General features: G+C 44.7%; 1 protein-coding gene across 5 annotated transcripts in view; it reads right to left on the bottom strand.

Moving 5' to 3' along the window:
• The window catches only part of DGKZ (diacylglycerol kinase zeta), a 118,857-nt gene that overhangs the window by 21,895 nt on the left and 68,978 nt on the right, over window positions 1-27,984 (bottom strand). For 4 of the 5 annotated variants that reach the window (XM_063117465.1, XM_063117466.1, XM_063117467.1 and 1 more), the window contains 23 exons: window positions 27,619-27,675; window positions 25,586-25,654; window positions 24,958-25,029; window positions 23,852-23,968; window positions 23,678-23,749; window positions 23,062-23,157; window positions 22,856-22,938; window positions 21,546-21,606; window positions 20,813-20,926; window positions 20,525-20,665; window positions 20,001-20,079; window positions 17,954-18,009; window positions 16,930-16,992; window positions 16,189-16,262; window positions 15,920-16,031; window positions 13,871-14,070; window positions 12,418-12,518; window positions 11,905-11,984; window positions 10,000-10,044; window positions 9,640-9,709; window positions 3,167-3,207; window positions 1,912-2,093; window positions 1,176-1,207 (listed from right to left, as the gene is read on the bottom strand). In XM_063117465.1, coding sequence (XP_062973535.1) covers window positions 1,176-1,207; window positions 1,912-2,093; window positions 3,167-3,207; window positions 9,640-9,709; window positions 10,000-10,044; window positions 11,905-11,984; window positions 12,418-12,518; window positions 13,871-14,070; window positions 15,920-16,031; window positions 16,189-16,262; window positions 16,930-16,992; window positions 17,954-18,009; window positions 20,001-20,079; window positions 20,525-20,665; window positions 20,813-20,926; window positions 21,546-21,606; window positions 22,856-22,938; window positions 23,062-23,157; window positions 23,678-23,749; window positions 23,852-23,968; window positions 24,958-25,029; window positions 25,586-25,654; window positions 27,619-27,675 — 2,017 coding nt within the window. Of the gene's footprint in view, window positions 1-1,175; window positions 1,208-1,911; window positions 2,094-3,166; window positions 3,208-9,639; window positions 9,710-9,999; window positions 10,045-11,904; window positions 11,985-12,417; window positions 12,519-13,870; window positions 14,071-15,919; window positions 16,032-16,188; window positions 16,263-16,929; window positions 16,993-17,953; window positions 18,010-20,000; window positions 20,080-20,524; window positions 20,666-20,812; window positions 20,927-21,545; window positions 21,607-22,855; window positions 22,939-23,061; window positions 23,158-23,677; window positions 23,750-23,851; window positions 23,969-24,957; window positions 25,032-25,585; window positions 25,655-27,618; window positions 27,676-27,984 lie in introns of those variants that run through there. The other variant, XM_063117469.1, reaches the window with a different exon arrangement.

Below are 27,984 nucleotides of genomic sequence, written 5' to 3'. Positions count from 1 at the left end.
AAGGGTGAGCAGAGGAGGTGGAAAGCAGGCGTCCCCAAGGAGATGGCGGATGGGGATGCCTCTCGTCAGTGACTCACTCACACTTCCAGGAATTAAGCTCTGTTCAAACTCCAGGAAACACTTTCCATTTGCTCAACCAAGCAAGGCCCCCGGCCCGATGCTCACACCTCCTGGTGCCTGGCAGAGACTAGCCCTGTTCCCCACCCCATGCATCTGTACAGGTGGGAGATTAATCCTGAACCACAATGGCATTTCCTGCCAGATTGTATAAATGATCTGAGGATGGCCAGTTTCTTAAGCCAATGCATGTCAGATCTCACCCAGCTAGTCATTCTTGTAACTGCTCCCCCGGAACGAATTCCCCGATCAGAGTTTCTGCAGCACTCAGTTCCTGCTACAAGCAGGGATGAAGGAACCAAGCTCTAATTTTCCTGCAGGCCAGCACACAGTGTAGCTCTCCAGTCTGGCCCATTCCTTTTCCCTGGAGCCCCCGCGACTGAAATGTATCCAATTCCAGCCTGTTTAAAGCTAAAAGTCCATTCCACCTCAAGCTGGTGGAATCTCTTGTTTTCAGATCTGGGCTGGTTCCAACACAGCCTTTGGAGGCCTCACCCTCATAAGCAGTGGGAATGAAAGCACAACTGTCTACTTTCCATAAGTGCACATATTCAGATGTACTTCACCACGGACATTCAACTCCCTGAATGGTCAGATAACAACCTCAAATACCCTGGGGCTAGAAAATGTATAATTTGCTAGGATGGGCCACGAAAGCAGCTACCAGGTTTCAAAAAGCTCATCTATCCACCAGAACTAAATTGTTCTGGAGAACTGCACCCATCTGGACCTGTTCCATCAGATAGTGTAATCATGGTATGGCACATCTCCTGCTCAGCAGGGATTGTGTGGACATCACCAGATTCACATAGAGAAGAGCTTGTGTGACTGACAGTGTCTAAAATCTGCAAAGGCATCATGCAGAAAAACCAAGTACAGCATTTCACTGGAAGCAGTCTTATGTTTTACAAAGGCTAAAGGAGTCTTGGACTAGGGGACTGAAAGACATGAAAACAAAGCACAAACAATGATAGAGAACTGGTTAAAAGCCACTACCTGAAAACAGGGGGTTAGACAAAATATGTTGAAAGCCCATACTGTGAGCAAAGAAATCTCACCTTTGAGAGAGGGGCAGCTCTCCAATTTTGAGCTGGAAAAACAAAATAAGAGAGATTCAAAGCTAAGAGATCAGATCCTTCCTAAAGTAGCTCTCTCCTTCTGCTCAAATCCCCTCTTAACCTTAACAACCCCTTTCTACCTGCCTAGTCTGGAAGGGCCACCACAGATCTAGATTTCTGCTCTGCTCTACTCATGTGTTGGAACCAGGGTGACAAAAGTTGCAGAGCCAAGGAAGGTAGCAGGCAATTCATATCCTTTCTGGCTTAGCTCCATCACACACCTTGTTCCATCTTACCAGCTCTGTTTACTCTCTTTCCCATGACAGCAAGCTACTGACTTTGCAAACCTGAGTCAGTACACTATCAGATTTACCGACCACATAGTCCCAAATTCACCTCCATCCAATGATGATTAAGATGTGTTGGACTACAACTTCCAGCATCCCAAGCCAGGTTGGGGAAGACTGAAGTAGATAAACTAATCTACAGCTGATCAATGCTAATCCACAAACTAATCTATAGCTTATCAATACTAAGGGAGAAAAAAACTCCCCAACCCCAAGTATTCCCCAACCTTTGCATTTAATGGGACAGCAAACAAGATTTAACTAGAGAGTGTTTAGATTTTACTTTCAACCTCCACCCTGAGCCCTTACTTAAGCTATTCTTCCTTGGGGCCCTTCCCCCAACCTAGCCTGGTCTTTCTTACCTCCAGGCCCCAAGCAGACAGCCTCACCTGGAGACTGGTGTGGATGGTGGTGAAGCTGGGGGAGCAAGGTGTTGCCTTGTGGGTGTTGAGGGCACATCAACAAGGTCAGGCATGGCAGGAGATGTACCCACTGTCTGGGTGCGCACCAGTTCTGGGTCCAACACAAAGAGCTCATCCTGGGAAATCTCCGTCACATAGTTGAGATGTTCCTGAAAAAGTCCAGGTTGGTCATTTACACTATACAGTTATTAACTAGGCAGGGACTCATCCTGCAACGTGGGATATGGAATTCAGTCAATTGACCGAAATCCTGAGATGCTTGAGTTTTCCTTTTAAGAAAGCAAGATTCCAATCCCAGTGGTGTTGGAATAAAACTGGAAGCATGGGGGGGGGGGAATCCTCCATAAATTTAAAGAGGAGGTGGGGGAGGGAGGCAAGGAGGTCTGGTTGCAGAACCCAAAAGGTGGGATTGTGCCATTCTGCACTTGTACCAGTTCTAGTCCTTCATCTTAAACAATATTTTGTATCCTCCACTCTGGTCTCTAATTATCCAGGAGAACCAAGCCTATATTCCTAGTTCCCAGCAAAAAGTAATAAAAAAGACATTTACAAATTCTATATTAACACCCCCACACACAAAGTAATAAAAATCGGAAACGTATGCATTTTGTCATATTTGAGAATTTGAGCTCTTTAGTGTGTGTATTTTTCTTAACATATGGAAGTCCAAATCTCATGCCTGCAACTGTAAGAGGTTTGAGCCCCCAAACTATTACAAATATAGTATGCTTCAGAGAAACTATGAGATTTCACCGGAGACAGTCAGTAATTACTTTTTATTTCAGTCCTAAAATGTGCCTTCACAAACCTCCCTACTTTTCAAGGCATAGTTCCCTAGACCCATGGTGACAAGCTGCCCCATATCATCCATCCATCCATCCATCCATCCATCCATCCAGTTTCTAATCCTCCCACTCATGTTCTCTAAATATATCTTCAACACCAGTGGATCAATAATAATAATAATAATAATAATAATAATAATAATAATAATAATAATGGATTGACAAGAAAGGCCTTGCAGTAAACAAATATCTGACCTTAAGACTGAATCCCTCCACCCCACCCCCCACCCCCAATAAACATTATTAGAGGGATCGAGACATTCTAAAGGACAATGAAGCCAAGGTGCAGGTATCATGCACACACACGGTTCCACAGGGAGTGTGCAGACAGAGAATCACAGACTTTACAGTCTTTTAGAGAGCAAACTGGGGCTTACCTGGCCACGGTCTATTCTATAAAAACGATCTGCTGTAGTTGCTGCAAAAGAGGAAGATAATATTTCAGTAAATCTGACACACATTCTGTAGGGTAAGCCAGCCGCCTCCCCATATTGCAGATGCAAGGTTGGGTTAGAGAGAATAGTGGCATGCTTAAAATAGATTAGGACCAGAGATATTCTCTGGCTCATCGCTCAGACTCTCAGCCACTGATTCAGGTCAGAAGAACCTACTAGAGAGGAGGGGATTCATGACAATATTTAGATCGCCATCATGGAGTTATATTTAATTCACATTATGTCCATTTTGTGCCATGAATTCCAAAAGGGAGGCATAAATGCCTGTGTGATGGACTGGGACTTGTGAGGTCCGGACTCTAGCCTTCACTTGGCCGTAAAGCTCAGTGAGAGCCTAATCTTCCTCACGGGGTTGTTGTGAGAACAAATTGGAGAACAGGAAGACCATTTAAGCCACCTTGGAAGAGGAAAAAAGGTGGGATATAAATGTCATAATAAATAAAATAAACAAATACAGTCTAAAATTTCGAAGTGGCACAGAGGACTACAGTAACCCAAACTTACTTATGAGCCCTATTAGTGTCAACTTCCCATGCATCCCACCCCCAAAGTCATACCTGGCAAAATACAGCACTCATTTGTCATCCAAAGAGAAGTCATGCCACTTTTGGATTGATTGATTGATTGATTTCAAATAGCACTGCATGAGCACTCCAGTGCTGCAGAAGCAGCCCTGGGAAACTCATAGTCTCTGAGCACAAAATTGTGATCGCTCTGGGGATGGGGAGAGGTTGGTAAGGAAATCTTATCACTTAGCAAATGACGCAGGCATTGCAGAATAGACTGGTAGTGAACCTTTCTGGCAAATTATCCCCGTCATCGTATTTATTACTATTTCTAATGTTTTTCTAAGAGCTGTACACAGATTTTTTTGATTTTTTTACAGGCCCTGTCCTTAGGTTTATAATCTAAAAGATCCAATACTAAAGGGGGGGGGGAAATATATGGGTAAGGAAGATGAGTATCCACGCAGCAAGAGAAACTGCCACTGTAGTGCATACTGAAATACATATGCAGCCCTCAATCCAAAGCCTGAGTAGCAGAGGGAAGCTCCCCAAATCTGCTTTGCAGCTGTTCTGGGATTTCCTGCGCATTTGGACAATTTGCTTGGAGAACTGCAGGTGTAGGAACGCTTGCCCCCGTGCGAGTCAATGATCCAAGTTTTAAAAGTCTCCATGGGAGTTTACGCATCTTCCATATTGCTACATTTTATAGATCATTTTGTATAAGTGATACACAGTGGGTGAATAAGTCAGCTTTTTGAGTTCTAACACTGGTACTGGAAAACTAGTTTTTTCTTGCCCATACTTATTAATTTCCCCATATTGTGCCTTCATTTACTCCTTTCTTCATACAATCTGGTTGGAGATATATAACTTTAGAAGTTGGGATGTGATTGTAGTTGGGTTTTTAAAAAAGAAAAGAAAACCTCTTCCAGAGAGTATTTAGGTTGGGATACTAAAAAAAAATTTTTTTTTTGGATTCATTAGTCTAATGAATCCAAAAATAAAAAGATATGAATTAACATAATATAGCACTGCTCACAAGAACATGCACAGAAATGAGGCAATGGTAGAGAGAAGATGTGGAAAGGATAGAGGTCCAAAGCACATCTTAGAGAAGTAAATCCCACTGAACACCACAAGTTATTTCCAACATGGGCTGTAAAGATGTCTGCTATATTTTATTCATTCTGTTGTTGCAATGTGAGGGGTGAATAATATCCGTGCGCTAACTGATCTTGAGAATAGGTGCTGACGTTCCAAGTCTGTCTGTCTGTCTGTCTCTCTCTCTCACTCTCGTATTCATACACACAATATCTCTTTTGGCACTCTTTTGGCTCTCTAGCTTTGCCTTGGAGGGAATCTAGCAGTTCACTGCTGCTTGTGTGAACTTTTTTTTACGGTCTGAGCAGGTATGTGGTTAACTGCACTATGGTCCAGTTGGAGCAGTCTAAAGTGCTCTAACCCTCTCTCTGGTTTGACCTTGAGTACACAATCTGAGGCGACTCCCCATTCTCTTGAAATGTGCCTTCACAGGTTGGCAGTTGAAGCAAGTAGTTCAAGTAGAGAGGAAACTAGCCCTGGTAGTATCAACCCTCTTCCCAAAAGGGCTCCTGTGGGACCCTAGGAATCACACTAAGCCATTTGCTGCCTTGGTCCTCCTGACAAGGGAGGATTATACTCTCCTAATTTACACAAAAGCCATTGCTAGGATATACAGAAGGTTCTGGAGTGCTTAATTCTTTGGTTATGGGATGGGGGTGAGGTGGGGAAAATAAGAGAAACATGCGTAAGTCAAAACAGGCCCAATATTACTGTGATTTTGTACACATGAATTGCATGACTATGGCCTGAGGTATACCTGAGATATATACCCTATGGCCTGCATAGGGTAAATTGCGAGTGGAGTAGAGGCCTACAGCTCAGGTAACTGGATCTTGTTACAGTGTGGGGGCCTTTGTTATCTACTTTGATTTCCAAAAGGCTGAGGAAGGCTGTGGTCAGGCTGAGGTTGCTATGGTTGGGCCTACAAAGACTGGGGAATTCTTGTTGGGAATAGAGCAGAAAAGGTGGGGGGAATGGAGGGGTGTCCATGACACAAGCCAGAGCAGATTAGAGGAGTGAAAGAGCCTCGTTTATCCTGTCCTGGAGAGAGATTTACAGCCACAGAGTAGTTGATGAAGGCCAGTAATTCAACCATTTTAATGAGCCTGCATTGCCCTTGAATGTCACTCCAGCCTTTTCCATCGACACATTTTCCTCAGTTTGGAACATGCTGCTGGGAAACTGGCAGAAAAAAGAAGAAAATCTGCAGCAGCAATAACTGGGAACAGGGTCCTCATATGTGGGCACTGAAGAGACTGCCTCCTCTCAGTGGGATTCCATCACTAACCAAACACACACACACACACACACACACACACACACACACACACACGATCAGCATTGGTGATCTCACCCTTTCCCTCTGGATCAGAGATTATGTAATGACATGCATTTGGAAGAGTGATTTCCTCTAATTCTGGAGAGTAAATGGTGGGAGGGAGTTGGGGGCCTGCGCAAAGCTAACAATTTAGAAGCCAACACTGATGCAAGGTTAACATCGTATAGCTCTTGGAGATCCAGGGCCGAGAGAAAAAGACTAAAAAATAAATAAAAAACGCCAATTGGGGGCAGAAGAGTGGGGGGCGGGAGGGGGAGACCAAGAGCAATGAAAAGAAAAGTAATTCGGAGGAAGGATGCAGAACATTCTTCAGGCCATAAGTAAGAAAGACGCTTGACGTGAGATTATTCCCTTCCACTGCTACCTTCACTTTGGCCTACCCACTTCGATTTCCTGCTCTCTCTAGGACCTCCTTGCATTACTATTATATCCCACTGCACCAGGGCCTGTCCCCATCCATTAGGCCTCTAAGGCCTTGTTGTTGGTCCCTGCTGTAACGACAGTAGAGGAGGCCTGCTGGCTTTGAGGCTCAGTGCAGCAAACAGGCCCAATAGGCCATGCAAACTGCTCCCTGTGTGTTTGGGAACTTATTCGGGCATTGCTACAGGGGCACAAAAGCTCCTATTGTCCCAGCCTGTGGGAGAGTCTCAGAGTCTTGCTCAAACCAAAACTGAGAAACCACAAAAAGAAAAAAAAAGGAAGTGCTAGTAAAAGTGAAATGTGCAGCTTGGAAGGCTTTTGGAACACAGCATCAGCTCTTCAGGTGGGGGGCAGAAAGGGGGAGAAGAGGGTCTGAGAAAGCAGTTGGAACAAAGCCGTGTTTGTAAACAAGCCTCCGCTGCCCTGCCGAGCATTTGGGGGGATTCTAGCAAAACACAGTCGGTTGGGTCACAGGCCCAGCAGAAAAGGAAGAAAACAGAACAAAACCAGTCACTCTTCCCTCGCCTTCTCCCATTACTCCTCCCCACCCCATGCAAAAGCTGTAATTGAATTTGATGTACAAAAAGGAATTCAATGTACAAAAGGTAACTTTGACTGGTCCCAGGAACTGATGATGGATCAGGCGGGTGAAGCCGCCACGTCTTCCTCACTCCTTTTCCTACAGAGCCATCTGCTGGAGAACCACAGAAGCAATACAGCTCAGAGCTAACTCACTGCAAGGTGAAGAGCGTCAACTCTGTGCTCTCCCAGTTCTGTTCTCCAGTGGAATCCAGTGGAGTTGCCTCCTTGGAGGAAGTGGAACCTGCTCTGCTCAGCAATCTCTCATCTTGAGGCCTGGCCTAGGTTTTAGTATTTTGGAACACAGGAAACAGCCTTCTTGGTCCATTGGTCCATTTACCTCAGTAGTGCTGCCAGTGGCTCTCCAAGGTATCAGACAGGGTTGTTTCCCAGCCTGGCCTGGAGATGCCACTGGTTGAAGCTGGGTCCATCCGCAAGTAACGCATGAGCTTTTACCCCTGAACTATGGCCCTACCCTGAGTTCGAAGTTAAAAATAATTAAACATGGGCTACTGAGTGGCGTAATTTCAATCTAGCACCTCCTGAGCTCTGAAGTACTGAGCAAAAATGACCTAAAGGTATTGTTATGACAGATCAGAGGGAGACTGTCACTTGACATTTGAGTTAAGGAATGGGAATTAACTATGAAGCTTCAGGTTGAGAACACAACAGAACAACACTACAGGTGTGCAGGCCTGGAAGTACTGTCCGTAGCAGGCCCATCTTATTATTATTATTATTATTATTATTATTATTATTATTATTATTATTAATTATATAGCACCATCAATGTACATGGTGCTGTACAGAGTAAAACAGTAAATAGCAAGACCCTGCCGCATAGGCTTACATTCTAATAAAATCATAATAAAACAATAAGGAGGGGAAGAGAATGCACCAAACAGGCACATGCCTCTGGAAAACATTCTCTACCCCACCCCACCCCACCACCATAGCCAGGGATGAGATTTCACTCAGATCCTTACTGGCTCAAAAACACACTGTTCATGGGCCTAGTTGTCTCCCCGCCATCGCCTAGAAATTGTAAAGCCTTCCTCACATGTATATTTTATGTAGCAAGAAAGGATAAACCAGGAGACAAAGTAGCCAGTTGACTTCAGCTAAAATTCAACTGAGGGGACTTTGCCCAGACGCGACTGCCTCTGGGCATGGGATATTCTCAAGGGGCTCACTTTTGCTGGATTTACAAGCTAAGATCTCTGTGGTCCTAAGTGGCGATTCACTAACTAAATGAAATTCAATATAGGACTGATACCAGCAGGTACACTAGGTGCAGGAATTTAGTGGGAGTTAGACCAGGCCTGTCCCTCCCCCACCGACATGTCTCAGCCAGATCTGGGTCCATAAGCGCCATGGTAGAGCCCAATTTGCAAGCAGAAGATCCCAGGTTCAATCTCTGGCATCTCCAAAGATCCCTGTCTGAAATCCTGGGGAGCCGCTGCAAGCGAGGGTAGACAAAACTGAGCTAGATGGATCAATAGTGTGATTCGGCATAAGGCAGCTTCCTCTGCACCCTGGAGTAGCAAAAGGAAGGCTACAAAAGGCAATAGGGAACAACTGACATGTCTAAAATGTACCACCCAGTGCTATTTGGGCTCTACACAAAAGAAATATGGAAATACAGAAAACAAAGAAAGATTTTCCATTACAGAGTCCATGTCACTGGCAACAAATTCCTCCAAGATGGTAGCATTAGACAGTGGAACCTTTGATGCACCACCTATTGACTATAGCTGGGGTGGGCAACCTGTGGCCCTCCAGATGTTTTGGCCTATAATTCCCATCGGCCCTAGTCAACGTAGTCAATGGTGAGGGGTGACGCGAGCTAGGAACACAGGAAGCGGCCTTATACTGAGTCAGGCCATTGGTCCATCCAGCCTGGTATTTTGACACTGATGGACAGCAATAGCTCTCCATGGTTTCAGGCAGGATTTCTTTCCTAGTCCTAAGTAGAGATGCCAGGAATCAAAACTAGGATCTTCTGCATGCAAAGCATGAGCTCTACCACTGAGCTAGGGAGTTGTAAGCCAAAACATCTGGACAAGTTGCCCATCCCTGGATTATAGTGTGTGTGTGTGTGTGTGTGTGTGTGTGTGTGTGTGTGTGTTTATATATATATATATATATATATATATATATATAAAAAATACTAGGAGATTAAATTATTAGGAGATCATTGATTAACTCTGCATGAAGTTGCATATGAAAAAATGTGGTGTTTAAGGGACAAAAAAGGCAGACTTCATTATTTTCTGTTTTTATGCTTTTATGGTTTTAAATTTTGTATACAGATTTTTAATTATTAATGTTTAATCTTTGTAAACTGCCCAGAGAGCTTCGGCTATGGGACAGTATAGAAATGTAATAAATAAACACACACACACACACACACACACACAACCCCCATCCTCATGTACATATGTACTCACAGTCCAGGAAACACCACTTGGGAGACAGCTTCTGGCATGACAGTGTCTTTGGTTTGGCTCCTTCCCCTTCCTGCATCAAAATAAGCCAAAAGAATCAGTTCCCCCAAGTCCTTTTCCATCCGGCCCCCCACTTTTATAAATCTTTTCTGGCTACGTTCTGCACAAAGAGCTCAGATGGACCAAATACAGCATGTGTGTTTTGACAAAAACAGGTAGGCAGAGAGGTAGAGCACAGGCATATGGCTCAGCACAGATGCAGGGAATGTCACTGGACAGATACGGATGCAGGCTGATCATGCACGACAGAGGAAAGGGGAAAGAAGAGGCTGCCGGCGAAGGACAGAGGCAGAAGATACACACCTGAGGAAATAGACCCTGAATAGCGGAAGGGCATGGAGGGAAATCCTGTGGAAAGGGAAGGAGCTAGGTTATCACAACAGTTATGATGCGCCTGCATCTCTCCCATAGGGATCTGTAGGGTGTCCCTCACACCTTCTTGAGCAGCCAGCCTTCACCATACCCATATTAGTCCGTGTAATGCAATTAGTCTGTGAGTTTACAAGCCACTGCAGGCAAAGGGTCTGAAATGTGATACAGAGATTCCGAAGGAAGGGAAAAGGGAGCAGTGAAATTGTGTGCTAAGAAGAAGCCACGAGCTAACAGCAGCCCCTAGTGCCGTCATTTCACAGCAGATAGGCTACGCCAGTCCCTCCCAGGTGGAACCATTTAGCCACTGCTGCTGCCTATAATTGTCTATTGACCACTGTAAAGCTGGAGAGGTTCAGGTTTCTTCTAACGCCGAACATTATCTATATCCAGTGCTGCCTGCTTCGTTACCTGGCTGACACCTAAATGCTGGACAAAGGGTGAATCAGAAATGTAGGGAAGGAAGAGAAAGGGGCTGGTGGGAGCTTATGGAATGCTGAACCACCATCTCAGTTCCTTCATAATCAAGCTCTAGAGGGTGGGCCTTCTCCATGCATTCACTTGGTTCAGCCAAAGCGGGAAGACAGCAGGATTTCCCAGCTAAAAGGAATTTGTTGGGTCATTTATGCAGCCTTTGCGGGGGTAAAGTGCAAGTTCCTCTCAGAACTGCAGGCTGCACAGCCCTGAGCTTTTGGATTAAGGCAGAATAGAAATCCATGTAAAGTAAACACTAGGCAAAATCCTTGCTGATTGAAATTCTCTCCAGATTTGAGGAATGAGTCAGTTATTACTTTGCAAAACATTTGTTAGAACTGTATTTTCCCCCTATTTGGAATATTTTGCCAGCCATATAAGCATGGGAATGAATTTGCACTTACTTCCTCCCCCCACCCCCAAAACAGTTACCTCCTTGGATTACATCAACTACTTATTTATTTGTTATGGATATTTATGTACGTCCCTTCAATCAAATTCCTAGGGTAAGCTTACAAAGAATACTCTACTTCCCTTTTGCCAAAACTATTCTGCACACAATGTCCAGCTTCATTACTCCTGGTTTTGTTCATGTGTTCCCCTTTTGAAAGCGGCAGGTTACCAGCTATCCAGCTTTCTTTGATTGGAAATGTAAGAAATAAGAGTCTAGACCAGGGGTTGAACCTCAAGCCCTTGGGCCAAATCCAGCCTGCCTGGGGTCCCAATCTGGCCCTCCAGAGTTTATTTATTTTATTTATTTAAAATATTTATATCCCGCCCTATATCACGAAGATCTCAGGGCGGCGTACAAATAAAAACTTGCAGTATAAAACAATAAATATACACAGTTAAAAACAAATGTTCCCCAAATGGCCACGTTTCCCTCAACAGCAGATCGTTTGGTGGTTTCTTAGCTTTTGCACGTCCCCCCCACCCCCGCTTGTTTCCCAATTCTAAAAAGTTGAAATGCTTCTTCTAAGGTTGAATTGATGGTATTTTTGGTCAGCCATTTTGCCTTTGGCCATGCCCACTGCTGGAATTCCACACACCACACCACACCCTGGAGAACATCTTGAAATTGAATTTGGCTTTTGGGTGGAAAGAAGTTCAGTACCCCTGATTCTGACCCACTCTGAGCCTAAGCAAAGAGAAATAACTAAACCCATTTCTGTTCCTTTGTATGCCATGAGTTGGGAGCAGGGGTAACTACCGCTCTTCATGCGAGCATTACACTTCAGACTAGGAGTAATTGCCATTGGGGAAGTACAAATGCTATAGTAGTAGGATTATTCCAATGCTATACCACTTAAACAGTAGTAAAATTATACCATCGTCCCCTGCTTCCAAGACTTTGTAGCATCTCACCTCCTGAAGCCTCTCAATGTGGGTCCGGCATAACTCCAGGTCACTGTCTCCTGGCACAACTATAATTCCCAGGGGCACAGCTGAAAGGTGAAGACATACGGTCAGCAAACATCAGTCAGCCTGCTAAGAATATCTGTGAAATATTCGCTGAGCAAAAGCTATGAGACAATTCATAATGCAGGCCACATACATGCTGCAGTATTTTTAAGCACCTTACCATGTCACAACGGTCATGGGAAACTATTGGTCTAAAAGCATCCCCTGGACAAAATCGCTACGCCAGGGCTGGCCCAACCATTGGGCAGAGTGAGGCAGCTGCCTCAGGCAGCAGAGGCTGGGAGGTGGCAGCGAGTGTTTGAGGAGACAGCAGTCACGTGCCCATGCTGCTTTGCTGTGTCCAAATGTGTGCAGCTATAAATTAATGGTCCTAAGCCCCACAATATTCCTACAGATTGCTTTATTCCCTTATCTAAACAGGCACCATCAGCCTGGGCTAAGTCGCCAACTACTCACATGCTTCCTTGAGCTTCTCTTTGTCGTAGTGAAGTGCCTCATAGTCGTGCATGCCGATTCGGCTTACGCGGATTCTCAGCCGTTCTGGAACTGGCTGCTGACTGTTGGCATAGCAGGAAGGAAAAGTGATGGGAGAGTCAGGGCTGAACCACAGAAAGGGGTAAGGGGAGGATGGCAGGGTGGGGGGAGCTACAGGCTGGGAAAATCCCCAAAGGCGACAGAAAAGGCTCCTTAATGACAACAGCTATTAGGAGTATCATTATATAATTTCCTTTAAAAATGTATTAACTTGCTTGCGGACAAAAATTCAAAGCAACAGTTGTATCAAGCGTACCCAACTCCCACTGGAGATAATGTGAAATGCTTGGTATCTGCATGGACGTTCCCCCTACTTTGGCATCAGTTCATTAGCACTAAAGTGGGCATGCTGAAACAAGTCCTTCAAAATGCAGAGGAAAAATCAGAAGGCCACACAGGACATCCCTGTGCCCACATGATTTTTCTCCCATAGTACTAGCTGTACTACCACCCTAGACTTACAAAGCAGACAGGCCAAATCAAAGGGAGCCACAACTCCTGGTTTCTTTGGGAATTTTCATTGATGTGATAACAATAGAATTTTGCAACAGAGTCCCGTGGACAATGCAATCAGGCAAGAGACCAGTGTAGGTTTCATATGGGAGCAGAGTTGATGATGGAGGCTAATTTTGCCACTTTAGCACTATGATACCACATAGTGCCAAATGGAAACGTAACAAGCAACTGTGCAGATGTACTCTGGATAAGAGGCTCAGCTTGCCTAGAAGGGATATTGCATGTGCTAGAAATGCAATATCGGAAGCTGTGCGCCCAAAATCTTGTGGTGATTGTCAGTGTCTGGAAATTATCTCCACTCCCCCCACAAAATGGGGCACTGAAGGAATTTTATTTCCTCACACACCTCTCTGTGGGCTCACATGACCCTGCTTTCTCCACCCTTCTTTCAAGTGTTTCCTTGGATAAGGCTGAATCTTCCAGATAAAACCATTATAAATAGATGGTTATGTTTTCAGGGAGTGGGGAGAGGGAGCTGAGCTTCAGTGTTCTCCCCACTTCAGAAGATTCAATACAGCACAGTTTCGTTGTTTGTAGAGATTCTAATTCTGTCAGATTTCATTAAATGTTACACATGTTATAATTTTATGGTATTGGAACTTGATTTTTTTAGATAGTTTCCGGTGCACTGTAATCCAGCACAAACCTTTGAGATATAATGGGACAGAAATCCAACTGAGCTAAACTCAAGCAAAGCTTGAGATCACAATACATGCCCCTGCTAAAGGAACGGGAAGCTGCAAAGTTAGCAAGGCAGAGGCCCACCATGGTGTAAAGGTTTATACTTTGAACAGGTGAGGCCACCTTTGTCTCTTGCACCAAAGCCTTGGGGATGGCCCCCATGTCAGGTAGAACGTACTCGTTAAGTAGAGGCATGGAATTGCGCCTCTTGGTCTTCTGCACCATGTTGGCCTGGTTGCGCAGGGAAATGCGGATACAGGAAGGCCCCAGTTTACAGGGCTCTCCGTCCACTTGCATGGGGATGGCCTTGGTTGTGGTGAGCAGCACCTCCCGGCACTGGTGCAACCGCTCTCCGTGGCCACCCACCTGCAGTGCTGCCTGCAAAAGAAAGAACAGCATGAACAGGAAGGACGGCCAGGACCCAACGTCAGCAGCAGATCATGTGTGAATAGAACTTGGTTTCCAAAATGGTCTCAGTTCATTCTACTAGGAAGAAGCAGCCCAATAATAATAATAATAATAATAATAATAATAATAATAATAATAATAATAATAATAATATATTTCTTACTCGCCTCTCCACTTGGATCGAGGCGGGGAACAACAGTGAATATAAAACACATTAAAAACTTATTAAAAACATAGCATACATGATTAAAACATCCTGAAAACATCCTAAAATTTCACTGGATAGGCCTGCTGGGACAGCGAGATCTCTTTTTGTAATGCAAATTGCCAGCACAGGGGATCTGGATCAGGATTTAACAGCAGGGTTAAGGCAGCTTTAATCCTTTGTGGTCCCAATCTGGATTGGGTCTCATGGGCTAGCAATCTGCATTGCAAAAAGAGGTCCCATTGAAACCAAAATAAATACATCAAATTTAAATTTAAAAAAAGCGCAGCGGGGCTTAGCAAGAGCCAAGGGGTACATCCATGGGGGACACCAGCTTTCCATGGAGAGTCTAAGAAATGATCCAGGGACCTTACATGGACAAGGCATTATTTATTTATTTATTGCATTTCTATACCGCCCAATAGCTGAAGCTCTCTACAAGGAGCCCTTCAAAGACTTGAACCTGCAATTGTAAAAGCAGAATGCACAATGCTTGCATCAGATAGTTATCCAGGCAAGCTGACGGTGGTGTAACAGATAGAGAGGTTAACACTGTCCTTGTCAACTAGCTAAGGCATAGCGCAGGGATGGTCCACAGGACTAACATAGCCCATGGGAAGTCCCCATTTATCCTGACAGCTTTTCTCATCTCTGATTGGTGCTGAGGGCAGCCTCTCTGCTCACCCCCCACGCTGCATTTATGCTTTTAAAAAGTCTCCACTGGTGCCAATGGAGGCTTTTTAAAAAGCCTAATTGCAGTGGGTGGGAGGTGGCTGCTGGGGAGGGAAGGGCTAGCTCCCCCTTCCCCAATACTACGGTCATCCTCCTCGAAAAGTCACCCCTTCCCCATTAAAATCAGTAGATTATTTCAATGGGGGATTAATTCACACCCCCCCCCCCCATTGAAATCAGTGCAGCGGGGGAGGGTTTGAGTCTGTGAGCTTCTCCCCATTCAGAAAAAATCCACAGCTTTACTGGGGCTTTGTCTTCTGGAGTCTTCATGGGTTTAAAGATTGCCACAATACACACTCCTCACCCACCACTGTTTTTGGCCGTTCCTTCCCACGTGTTTTGATTCTACTGCCAGCAGATGGTGCTGTTTTACAGCACGTTTCCCATTTATTGCTGTATTTTCAGGGTTTTATAAAATGATGGATTCCCACTTGAAAACAGTAGGAGAGGCATCGGAGGTAGACGACGTCATGAAAAGTACCCAGTCACAAGAGTGCAATTAATCACTTGTGTGGAGCAGCTCTCTGGCTCTGTGTGCCTGGGGTCTAGGGTCTGGACAATGATGTTGCAGGGCCACATACCACCAGTGGGGCCTCACCCACTGCTGGCATGTGCCCCCCCCCCAAAAAAATATGCTTGCTCGAAACCACTCAGCCCTCGGGCTGAAAAAGGTTCCCAATTCCTGGCTTAGTGACTGCTTACATATACATACATGTTTGTTTGGGTTATATCCAGAAGTTATCCAGAAGTGTGGCAGAGGCCAAGAGGGGCTGTTTGCCCAGGGAGGGGACAGTGAGACAGTGTCTCAGTCAGCCCTTCTGGGTACTATGAACCATGTCTTGAACCTGTTTCACCAACCATTCACCAACTGGGATGACTTACCAGGGATGTCATGGTGAAGGCAATGACCTCAAGGCAGCCATCATCATGGCGTTGGGGCTCAAAGTCGTGGTGCTCTCCAGGGTTCCCCCAAGGCATGGTGCCTGCACAGTACCTGCAAATGGACAGGAGTAAGGGAAGTACTATTAGGGACAGATCGTAGCAGACCTTGAATCCTGGCCCATGGAAATCAGAGGGAGATTCAGAGAGGGGGAGGAGACATTTAATTTCAAATGCTCTGTGCTTCTCTGGCAGAGAAGGCAATCACTTACCTTGGAATGTTTAGGAAGACAAGACACTGAGGCTTCAGATCTTGGATTTTGGGTGTCAGGTCTGTCCCATCACACTAATGAAAAAAAGAAGAAGCAACAGTCAGCTTGCCAAGCCTGGCTAAAATGGGGAAGAACCTCCTTTCTCATAATATTAGAGCCTGGGTCATCCTATGGAGCTAATTTGTGGGAGATTCAGGACAGATGAAAGGAAATCCTTCTTCACACAGCGCATAGTTAAACTGTGGAACTCACTACCACAAGATGTAGTGATGGCTACCAATATGGATAGCTTTAAAAGGGGACTGGGGAGATTCATAGACAAGAAGGATATCAATGGCTACTTGTCAGGATGGCTATATGTTACCTTCCGTATCAGAGGCAGTATACCTCTCAACACCAGTTCCTGGGGAGCATAAGCAGGAGGGTGCTATGGCACTCATGTCCTGCCCGCAGGTTCCTGTTCTAGAGCTGGTTAGCCACTGTGTGAACGGAATGCTGGATTGGACCCTTGGTCTGATCCAGCATGACTCTTATGTTCGTATAACTTCCAGTGCTTTCTCAATCCTCTGTGTTGTGTGTGTGTGTGGGGAATTCTCACACCCTCTCAAGACAAGAGACCATTTCTGAGGCTAACATGTTTCTCAGATGCTTTTCAGGGTAACAACTGACCTCTTCATCCCAGCCAATAAACTTCTCTCGTTAATGCTCTCAAAGAACCCATCAGCCCCATAACACACTCACCACCACTTTGATATGTTTTGCTAAGTCTTTGGAGCTCCCCATGAGGAAATCAGAGAATGCCGTCTGCCAGCAGAAAAAAACGACAACACCAAATTAGCACAAGGAGGTTGACCCTGCACTAGCCCAACCCCGACCTAAGCAGAAGCAGAGAAGGCAGATGGATTTCAGCCAACCTTTACTTGAGTTGTGTTTGTGCTGTTATTTTCATGCTTTAGGCGAAGCAGACAAAATAGTAGAATAAGGTTGCAGTTGTACAGGAGTAATGTAAGAAATGTAGTAATGTAGCATGGGGCAACACACCAACATACTCCTGAGTGCTCCCTACACTGATACTCTGTCTGGTTCTGACCATACTAAAAATGAGCACAGATCCTGATGCACACTTGACTTGGTGACCAAAGCACCTATGTGACTTTGGTGTAATATCAAGACTCCCTTCCCCCCAGTTGCATCTCATGTTGAGTTAAAAATGCCCCCCCCTTCAAAGCCCCATTCAAGGGCCAGAAAAGTGTGCCTCGTGTGTGTGTGTGTCTTTTCAGCTATTGTAGGGAGATGGCAAACTTTAAAGTAAGAAGAGAGGGAAACCACCACCACTTTCCCCAGTAAGCCCTATGTACCTGAAAAGAAAATCTAGATTTTCCCCCCTTTTGCCCACAATCTCCACATCCTAATTTTTTGTGGAAAAAGTTTCATGTGGAACGTTTGGCTCAGTGCTAGTCTCATCCAAGTTCCTCAAACTGCTTTTCTTGACACAGCCTTGACATTGCTGTCTGTCCGTATACCATTAAACCAGCATTTCTCCCTCTTTCCTCCCCAAATTCTAGCAATGACCATCAATTCTCAGTAGATTTCCAATTCTGACAAAACACTTTAAACATGTATCCCTCCCTCCCCATAGGTATCATTCCAAAAGCATGCCTGGAATGAGATTACATTACAATGGGATCTGCCTTCTGATGTGCTACTGTGAAAACAGGGCAGAAATGGTTGATTGGCACACGACAGAATATCCTGATGAACTCACCCCAGCATAGAACATTTTATTCCGAAACCGGCTGTTAAATTTCTCTGGATTGGCCTCTGGAAAAATAAATTAGTTATCGGTTACTTGTTCTCAAAGAGCGAAGTTCCACTCCTCCCCCACCGACTCCACAGTGCATTTTCAGCAGCACTTTCTCTATATGCACACCATCCCTACCGGAACAAAATCAGCAGAGAAGCTATCTGCAAAGCTGACAATCCCTTGCCACAATGTAGGGGCCTAGTGTTAGTTCAGCATTAACAATAACTTGTGTTTGGCCAAAACATCTGGAGGGCCACAAGTTGTCCACCCTTGTTTTACCCCTTCTGTTGAACAGAGAGACGTCCATGGGACTTCCAAGCCAACTGTTTTCAATTCACTGTCATGTTCGCCTCCCTCCCCACAACTGTGCTTGTTAGGACATAGCACATTATGTATTTGACTGTCCCTTATATACGGATATAAGAAAAAGTTATTTGGAGCCTTTTTTTAAAGAAAGTGAAATACAGGGGTGATAAGGAAAATCATGGGAGGAAGCAGCAGCCAGGCACCTCTCCACCGTGCCTGGGTCCAGCTCCAGCTGAGAGCCCCCTCCCTCCTGCTACCAACTCTCTCTGGAGAGGCCACCAGTGAGGGAGGAAGCAGCAGCCAGGCACCTCTCCACTGTGCCTGGGTCCAGCTCCAGCTCAGAGCGCCCTCCCTCCTGCTACCAACTGTCACTGCAGAGGCCACCAGTGAGGGAGGAAGCAGCAGCCAGGCACCTCTCCACCGTGCCTGGGTCCAGCTCCAGCTGAGAGCCCCCTCCCTCCTGCTGTCAACTGTCTCTGGAGAGGCCACCAATGAGGGAGGAAGCAGCAGCCAGGCACCTCTCCACCGTGCCTGGGTCCAGCTCCAGCTGAGAGCCCCCTCCCTCCTGCTGTCAACTGTCTCTGCAGAGGCCACAAGTGAGGGAGGAAGCAGCAGCCAGGCACCTCTCCACTGTGCCTGGGTCCAGCTCCAGCTGAGAGCCCCCTCCCTCCTGCTGTCAACTGTCTCTGGAGAGGCCACCAGTGAGGGAGGAAGCAGCAGCCAGGCATTTCTCCACCATGCCTGGGTCCAGCTCCAGCTGAGAGCCCCCTCCCTCCTGCTGTCAACTGTCTCTGCAGAGGCCACCAGTGAGGGAGGAAGCAGCAGCCAGGCACCTCTCCACTGTGCCTGGGTCCAGCTCCAGCTGAGAGCCCCCTCCCTCCTGCTGTCAACTGTCTCTGCAGAGGCCACCAGTGAGGGAGGAAGCAGCAGCCAGGCACCTCTCCACCATGCCTGGGTCCAGCTCCAGCTGAGAGCCCCCTCCCTCCTGCTGTCACCTGTAACTGCTGAACTTTCCAACTAAGATTGTAGTGCCTGAATTTGCTTTCCTTTCCCTCCTCCTCCTCCTCCCTCCCAATCCCCTTTCCTTTTGTGTCATGTCTTTTAGATTGTAAGCCTGTGGGCAGGGACTGTCAAGAAATACTTTTGTAAGCCGCCATGAGAGCCTTTTTTGGCTGAATGGCAGCATAAAAATCCTTAAATAAATAAATAAATAAAAATGTAATGTAATGTTATTTACTACATTCAACCGACCCATATGTGATACAAAGGGTTGCACTATTTGCAGTAAAAGCTAATAGATGTAGAGCAAAGTTTTTAGATACTATTGGTGTGAGTTGTTATAAAAATTCAGAGATAAAAATGAAATGTCACTGAGAAGTAATTAAAGGTTTCTGTATGTCTGCTGTGCTCCCATTTTACTATCATTTCAGTAATGCATGTTACGTATTTGATAGCTCTGTAATTTTAATTTTTAATTTTTACCATATGTAGTATAGTAAAATGTCAAGTTTGTATGTGTTGCAACGATCTGTGGATTGAGCAATAAATGTATTGTTGTTGTTGTTAGGCAAGTAACAACCCTTCTGTTTTCAGCTCATTACCTCCAAAAAACAAAGATAAGACATACCCCCTCCCAAATATCTATCTATCTATTTGGTGCTCTGTGAGCATCAGCGACATCCCCAAATTTGTTGCCATTTACCTCTGGATTCATGGAATTCCAGCGTCACCCGAGCATCAAAACCAAGGCTGAAATAATTGTTGAAGACATCAAGAGGGAGCTGAAACAGATAAAAAGAGCACTATGAAAGAGAGATGACTTTTCAATAGTTTATAGATACCTGGATGTAACTAAGCAAGCAAAGTAGAACTCAGTGAATAGAAATTCTCCTCCCTATGAGGTGACTGATGGGGAGAAATGGTAGCTACATGATAACTAACAGGCATTGGTCAATCAAGTTCCTCGAATATCATGGTACTGAGAGGGGCCTTCTATACATCTATAGTCCTAGAACAAGCTTTCCAACCACGTTTTATTTTCCCCCCTGCCATAACTCTTAACATTTCTCGTTATGTTTAAACAATTTGTTCTTATATCTGACCCACTATGCAAAAAAAAAAACCCCACAGAGACACATATTAAGCATTCTTCTTTGGGGATGGCAGTTGACCTAAATGTGCAGGATATTAACTTTGTGTTTAGTGCTGATGGCATTTTGGGGTCACCTTGTCCGTAGCCGTCTCATCCTTCTCTTCAAGGTTTGCCTCAGGATTTGGTTCTACCTGTAGATTCCAGCGGTCAAGCTGCACAATCTCCCCTTCTTCTACGTGCGATAGGATCTTTGACAAGGGCTCATCTGTGTAACCCTGTGGGTTGAGATGTACTCCGTGAGGGACTGAGGCAAGATAGTGAATACATGTTACTTCTGTTCAATCTCAAATTTGAACTTGCTTACAGTGCTGACCTGGAACTCAGTCAAGTATTGAATTGGTATTGAATTAACAAAGTCTTACCCCACCCCAGTTCAGCGTTCTTGCCAGGTCATTTCCTGTCCCCAGAGGAAGGATAGCCACAGGAGGCGGAGGGTTCAGGCGTAACTGGTCCAAGATGGAGAGTATCCATCCCACCTATTCAGCCAGGAAAGACATCAGGGATTTAGACAGAAATTCTGCTGGAAGTTTGCAGCGCCTTTGCTTTTGCTTCTGCCACTGACAATGGGCAGGATCCAAAGGAAGGCCACCTGTTGGATCCTCCTCTATATTTCCTACATATACCAACATACAACAAATCAAAAAAAGTGATGAAAGGGAAGGGGTTAAGTACTGGTGGAACACCACATGGGTGCTTAGGCCATCATCTATGTGGTCCCAATTAATCCAGGCTGGCAATGATTAGCCTAAACCAAACAAAATAGATATCTGGAAATAATAAGGATTGGCAGAAGCAGCAGCTCATAGTTTAAATCGGAGTGATATGTTGAATGGATACTGTAGGATAGTGGGTCTTAAAAGCTGCCACCCAGCTGACTGACCCTGGCCCACCAGCCATTCTAATAATCGACTAATATAAATGGTGCTCACAGATAAATGATTACAGCTGCATTATAAACCTTGGTGGAACCATGCTTCTCTTCAGAAAGATCAATGGGCAGAGATCCAAGTTTTGCTTCTATCGTGTATTGCTCCATCCCTTCTTAGCACTAAAGATCCATCTCATCAAGCACTAAAGGGATCAATGGTCACTTACCGTACCATCTCCTCCACAGGCCAGGATCCGTAGGTTGTGCACTTTACGATACATCTCCAACCTGCACAAAACCCAGAAGGCATAGCGGTTAAAAGGGGAGAGTGGAATGAGCAGTGTGAATCACAACCCTGTCCACTGGACGAAAATTCATTGGGGGGTGAACCTTGTTGCCACAGAACCTTTTGAAATGTACATTTACAGTGTATAGCAAAGAAGCTGAGTAAGAACCAAAAAGAACCCATTTTTCTTAAGAAAATTAGAAGTGCCATGCTGGATCAGACCAAGGGTCCATCTAGTACAGCACTCTGTTCACACAGTGGCCAACCAGCTGTCAGACAGGGACCAACAAAGCAGGACTTGGTGCAACAGTACACTCCCACCCATGTTCCCCAGCACTGCCTGTCTTTAGAATCATTCCTCAGCCTGGCACAACAATCAGTGTCTTTGTTCTGTTTGAGGGAGCAGTTTGCACAAGTCACAAAAAGGAGGTACTGGGAAGGACTGTGCTTTGGCTTATGTAGCTTAGATCTCTGGGTATTCCCTCCTGGGTCTCAGCTCAAAATTGTTAGGCTCTCCCTCTTCTAAGAAGCAGAAAGACGACTGGTTAGAAAATACAATTAAAGGAGTTAATTTTTGTGTTGTGCTTTAGTGCTGAAAGCCAGTGCAACACATAGAACGTTGTGCTGGATCTGTGAAATCCAGGTTCAGCTGTAAAAACTTGCTTTGTCACCTGGCAGAAGTAATTCTCTTTTAGTCATTCTCTCTCCGCCTCTCAGGGTTGTTTATTCCATCTATCCCACTCTTTCCTTTAGAATTTACCAGTGATATTTTGCAGTATGTCAGGAAGTACGAGTCCCAGTGATTGAAAAGCCCTGCTTAAGAGGGGTCACAGCTCAGTGGCAGATCACATGCTTTGCATGCAGGTGCCAGGCTCAATCCCCAGCATCTCCAGGTAGATCCAGGAAGGAATCCTAGCTGAAACCCTGGAGAGCTGCTGGCAGTCAGTGTCAACAATATTGGGCCAGATGGACCAAGGGTTTAGGGCAGCTTCCTACGTTCCTAGTCACTTATATGGTGCTCCCAGAGGTACCTCTTCCAGGTCCACACCTGCTTAGCTTCCACAATGCCACAACCATGTTTTCTAAGACCATGTATTGTTGTGACACTGAAGACGTGCCACTCTGTCCTCCTTGGAAGAAAGGCAGGATGCAAATGCAATACATGGGGACTTTCCCAGAAATTTCAGTCCCGTGCCAACTGGAAATGAGGCATCGCTACTGGGACGAAGACTCCTCTGAAGTGCTACTCACGCCTCTTTAGGGCCTCCTTGGCTGAGATCAAAAACTTGCCGAGGGTTGAGATACCACATAAATGACTGGAATATCTTTGTCCCCTAAAAGAACCGAGAAAGAAAAAAGAGTCAGGAATATAGGAAACAAATTGCAGAAGGATGGAGGCTAAAAGACAAATGCGTTGGAAGCCAAAAGGCTGGAATGCTAAAAAAACATAAACCCACCTGATTCCCACCACTCTTGGGGTTCACAAACACCAGCAGTGGCTTCATGAGAGGTGCTGGGATGGGCTTGATTACGAAGGGTTTCCATCGCCCCTCCTGCAAGAGATGCCCAAACCTATGAGTGCTAAATGAAGTAATATGAGTTCTTGTCCATGGGGCTGAAGGGGTTTTTGTAGGACCCCAGATGCTATAGTCGCTAAGTCCTACATTATGGTATTGAAACACATTGTGTAAAACTGGACAAATAGTCATGATTTAACACTCCATGCACCCTCTTCCCAGCCTGCACTCCTGCTTGCATGGAATTCATGGCCTCACCTGCATGCAATTCCTGGTTGCCTACAGCTACAAGGCTTATGTTTAAATACAAGGCTGCAATATCCATATTTGAATTTGGCATTAACATTTGCAAATCAAACAAGTGATGTTGATTAGAACAATTAAAAAGTGTTTTTCTATCCCTTTCTCCAGCATGTTAACAACATTCATAAGTGAAGCACTGGAGAATAAAAAGCCTTAGTCTAATGTCTAATACTTTCCATTGGCCAATTATTCACTTTGCTCCTTACATCCTTCTAGTTCTCAGCCCTCCTCCACCGTAACCCTAACCTCTGACCTCAGGCCCCTTCTTGCTGGATTTCCGCTTGAATGATGTCCTCTTTTTCTTCTTACTTGACTTTAGTGTGTTCTAGAGTGGGGAGGGAGAGAGAGAGAGACAGAGAAGAAGCCACATAAGTGAGGAATTGATTTCAAAGATTTAGAGAGGAAAGAAACCTGAAAGGCAACATACTTGGGGATGCCGGACCCGCAAAATCCAGGTGGGAGGGATGACAACCGCAGCATGTGCCCCTAGCGAGCAGGGCTCCTCAATGTGCTGCAGCATGAAGCATGAAACTTTACTGTGATACTGAAAGGGAAGTACAAGAACAGATCCACTTAGTGTCTACAGCATAGTCAGGGCCTACCACAGCTTTCTGTAAGCCTGTTCCAAAGAAGAATGAATGGGAATCAGCTGGTAGATGGCTGAGGTGATGGAACGGATTGTACCAATTCAGAATGCAGGTGCATGTGGGGAGATTTTTTTAATGCCCCTCTGCATTAAAAACATTTGCCTAGTAGAAAACTAGCATAGCGGGATGCAAGGTTGCTAAAAAGGCAAAGTGCTTCTCCCTACTATGCTAGCTTTTTATAAGAAGAAACATTAAAAAAAAATGCCATCCTCTGCCTGCAGTCACTGTGAATTAAGAAATGTCTCACTGTTCCAGTCCTATCAACCTGCAAAATACATTATTGGGAAAGACAGAAGGGAAATATAGAAGACAGAAAAGGATATTAGGGAAACAGTGAGCAGCCAAAGTGCTGGACACTCACACTCACAGGATGAACCTGAGGAAGTCGCTAACTCCCAAACTCAGATACTCACTTGTAAAATGGGGGCAATAAGGCCGGCTTCTCTCACTGGCCCATATGTATGAATGACATGTTGGGCCCATTCAGAAGTCACCTTAAACTATGGTTTAACCATGGAGGTTAAGCCAGAAAGCCAGGCTGTGTTCAGAAGACACCTTAAACCATGGCTTTAACCACAGTGAATAAGGCCTTTTGGTTTATTCACTGTAGTTAAAGCTATGGTTTAAGGTGTCTTCTGAACACAGCCCGGCTTTTTGGCTTAACCACTATGGTTAAAGCCATGGCTTAAGGTGTCTTCTGAATGGGGCCAATATTAGAGAACACTTTTGTAGAAGAAAAATCATGATGCAGATGCTAGTAAAAAAACACTGACAGAGGCTTCGATAAGGAGCCCTTCAGTACTTATAGAAGTGAGGGGAGAAAGAAAGAGGAGCACATGTCTAGAAAGAGATGGGAATTTAGCAAACAGGTACATGCTGCACTCACTGCTTGCTTACACCAGGAACAGCTGATGGCTACTATCTCCTTGCTGTGAAAGGCAAATTTCTGCTGGAAACCCTGCACAGAGAGAAAGAGAGAGGAAGGGGAAAGATGGGTATCACTTCTAGTTTCTTTTTACACCACAGTGAGAAGCTCATGCTCCATTGACTAACAACAACACCTTAGAAACTAGTAAATTCATTGAAATATGAGCTTTTTCTAGATAAATGTCCTTCATCAGAGATGTGGCTCTTGCCATAAAAACACTATTTTTTTTTTAGTCTTTATAGGATACAGGACTTTTTGTTATTTTTCTTATAACAAACTAACTTGGCTGCATTTCTGAAAATAGTCAAGTAGCGAATGCTCAATCACCAAGACACATTAGTGAGATGTAGTTATGAATCTCAATTACATTAAAGATAATTAGATATCTCGTTAGGTATAGACGTCATAAGAAAACAGAAATCAATATAGTCTCTCTTCAATGGGGACTGCTATACTAGCACAAGTAGTATAAGAATCCCAGAAGAAACTATAGATTTCTTGACCTGATAAACTTTTTGCAGACCCCAAATCCAACTTCACCGTATTTCCAAGCTAAGCACATGAATGCACACATTTCCTCCCTCACCTTTCCACATTGTCGGCATTTCCCTTCCTGGCGTCTCCTGTGTACCCAATGATGCCGAACGACAGTAGGCTACAGAGAAAAAGGTGAACAGGTTCAGGAAGAAAAGAAGACGACACACTTATAAGCCCCCCTGAGCACACATCATAGCTGCGCCCCCCCCGAAAGTACTTAGATATCTAGAATAGTCATGCTTCACCTCCCACTTCCTGCTTTAGAACCTCTCACTCAGAAAGATAAACTCAACTATTTTATGCTAACTTTCCATTTCTCTGCTCTGTGGTATATTACTGTTTATAGATGTTTATGGCTGTATTTAAATTAATTGTTAATGTTGTCTTGCTAATTAGTGTTTATTCTTACCTGTAAGCCACCCCAAGGGCCTTAAAGGCCATGGAATGAGATAGGAATGCAACCAATCAATGGTTGGTTGCAGGATGGAAGTATTGAGTATAGTCCAGAATGAGTAAGTGCTTTCCCAGGCCTAATTTTCACCAAGCAGGATATTGCATTATGGAAGAGGTATATAAAAGGCAGGAGCCACGCTACTGCTTTATAGTGGTATTGAAGTGCACTGACAACTTGTTGGGCCCATTGACATGTACCCTATACTGCTTTCATACTGGTATATCCTGCTTGGTGTGGCTCCTGCCTTTTATATACCGTTTTCATATCGCTTTCATAGTGCAGTATCCTGCTTGGTATAGATGAGGCCCTAGTCTGTGATGAAAAGTTGAGGTTGCATGTGATGCAAATCAGGGAAACAGAGCCAGGGGTTTACTTCTACTTCTTTCCTGCATCCCTCTCTTAACACACATTGCTGACACAGATTATTCACCAAATAAACTGTAATAGCGATCCTATTTCTGCAACTATATTAGGTTTAGGGAACTGAGACTCGTAGACAGACTGTACTTCTGATTCTATGAAATCAAACAAAACAATGATTGCACTAAAGGGAACAGGTTCATACCCTTACCCCACAGCTCTTGCTCTCATGAAATGTCTTAAGGGTTAGAATAGTGAATTGGTTACCAATGTCTGTGTACTTTCCCAGCCCCTACTATCCAATAAAATAGATGACAAGTGAAATACTAAGGATGACAGGTACCAGATACCATTCCCTATTTAAGGGTTGATGGTGGCAGTGTGCCCATATGTTTAAAACCACTTATTTACGAGATACTTGAAAGGAGATTCCCTTAGATCTATATCCAATTTAAAGGCTGGAGCAAAGGCAGCCCAGGATCATGTTTTCTTAATGGAGCCCTAGGCACTTCTTTTGTTCAAATCACCCACCAAGTATGGATGTTAGTCTTGTAGTGTGCCAATATAGATTCTCTTTGGCTCTACCCTCTACCTTTTAGGTCTATGGCGAGTTCTTTCACTAGGGAGGCACACTAGCTAGAATGCAATCCTACTTCACCGCAAGAAATGAGATATCAAACATTTGCTTGGGTTTCCAATATCTTAAAACAACATCTATGAAATATGGAAGAAAACGAAGACGCTGCCCATGTGGTTAACGAAAGCATGTAAATAAGACAGGATACACCTCTTGAGAACTAAATACTCCAGAATAAGTGCTAAAGAGGTTATTGGTGGACATATACAATGATTATCCAATGCATGGGAAAGTTTAACCAACCACACACTCCTGAGCATGCATTTATCCTTTCACATGTGCCACCAACTCTCATGTTAGCTCACTATTTTCTTAGACTAGGAAATTCTATCAATCACTATAATGCATGAACAATCCTTGGTCAACATATATTGGCTAGCATGAGAAGCCTTACTTCTCACTGTTGCTACTTCAATATTCAGACTTCTCAAAGAAACGTTCCAGAGGGATGGGTCCTACCATGTCTTCTATAGCCCAGACATGTTAGCACCTTAAATTCATGCAAGGCTACAAGCACTTTGCTGCTTCAAGACAAATATAGGCCAAGTATTTCAAACCCACTGGCCTCAAGTTGGCATATGTAGACAATTCCCTTATGCCACAAAGCCATAATAGTCTGCACAGATCTTACCTCTCGTACATTCCTTGATCCAGATTCTCTGAAAGAAGGCTTGCATCGGAAATTTATCTGTGGATTTAACAGGAGGGGTGGATGTTTTTATTTTTATTACAAAAATGCAGCTCTCTTCTGCTCTACAGGGAACACTTTTTTTCTGACAGGGGACTCCCTCTTCCCTTCTCCCTCTCCCAGTAGTTTCAGTTAGTAACTGAGTATATGAACATATGACACTACCTTCTACTAAGGCAGCCCATTGATTCATCTAGCTTAGCTACTCTGAATGGCTGCAGCTCTCCAAGGTCTCACACAGAGGCATTCCCCAGCCTTCCTACCTAAGATTATGTAAATGGAGATGCCAAGGATTAAAACCAGGGCCTT

The sequence above is a fragment of the Elgaria multicarinata genome, chromosome 2 (assembly GCF_023053635.1).
Source record: "Elgaria multicarinata webbii isolate HBS135686 ecotype San Diego chromosome 2, rElgMul1.1.pri, whole genome shotgun sequence".
NCBI lineage: Eukaryota > Metazoa > Chordata > Lepidosauria > Squamata > Anguidae > Elgaria > Elgaria multicarinata.
The sequence above is the reverse complement of the archived record's forward strand: the minus strand, read 5'-3'. Positions and strand labels throughout refer to the sequence as shown.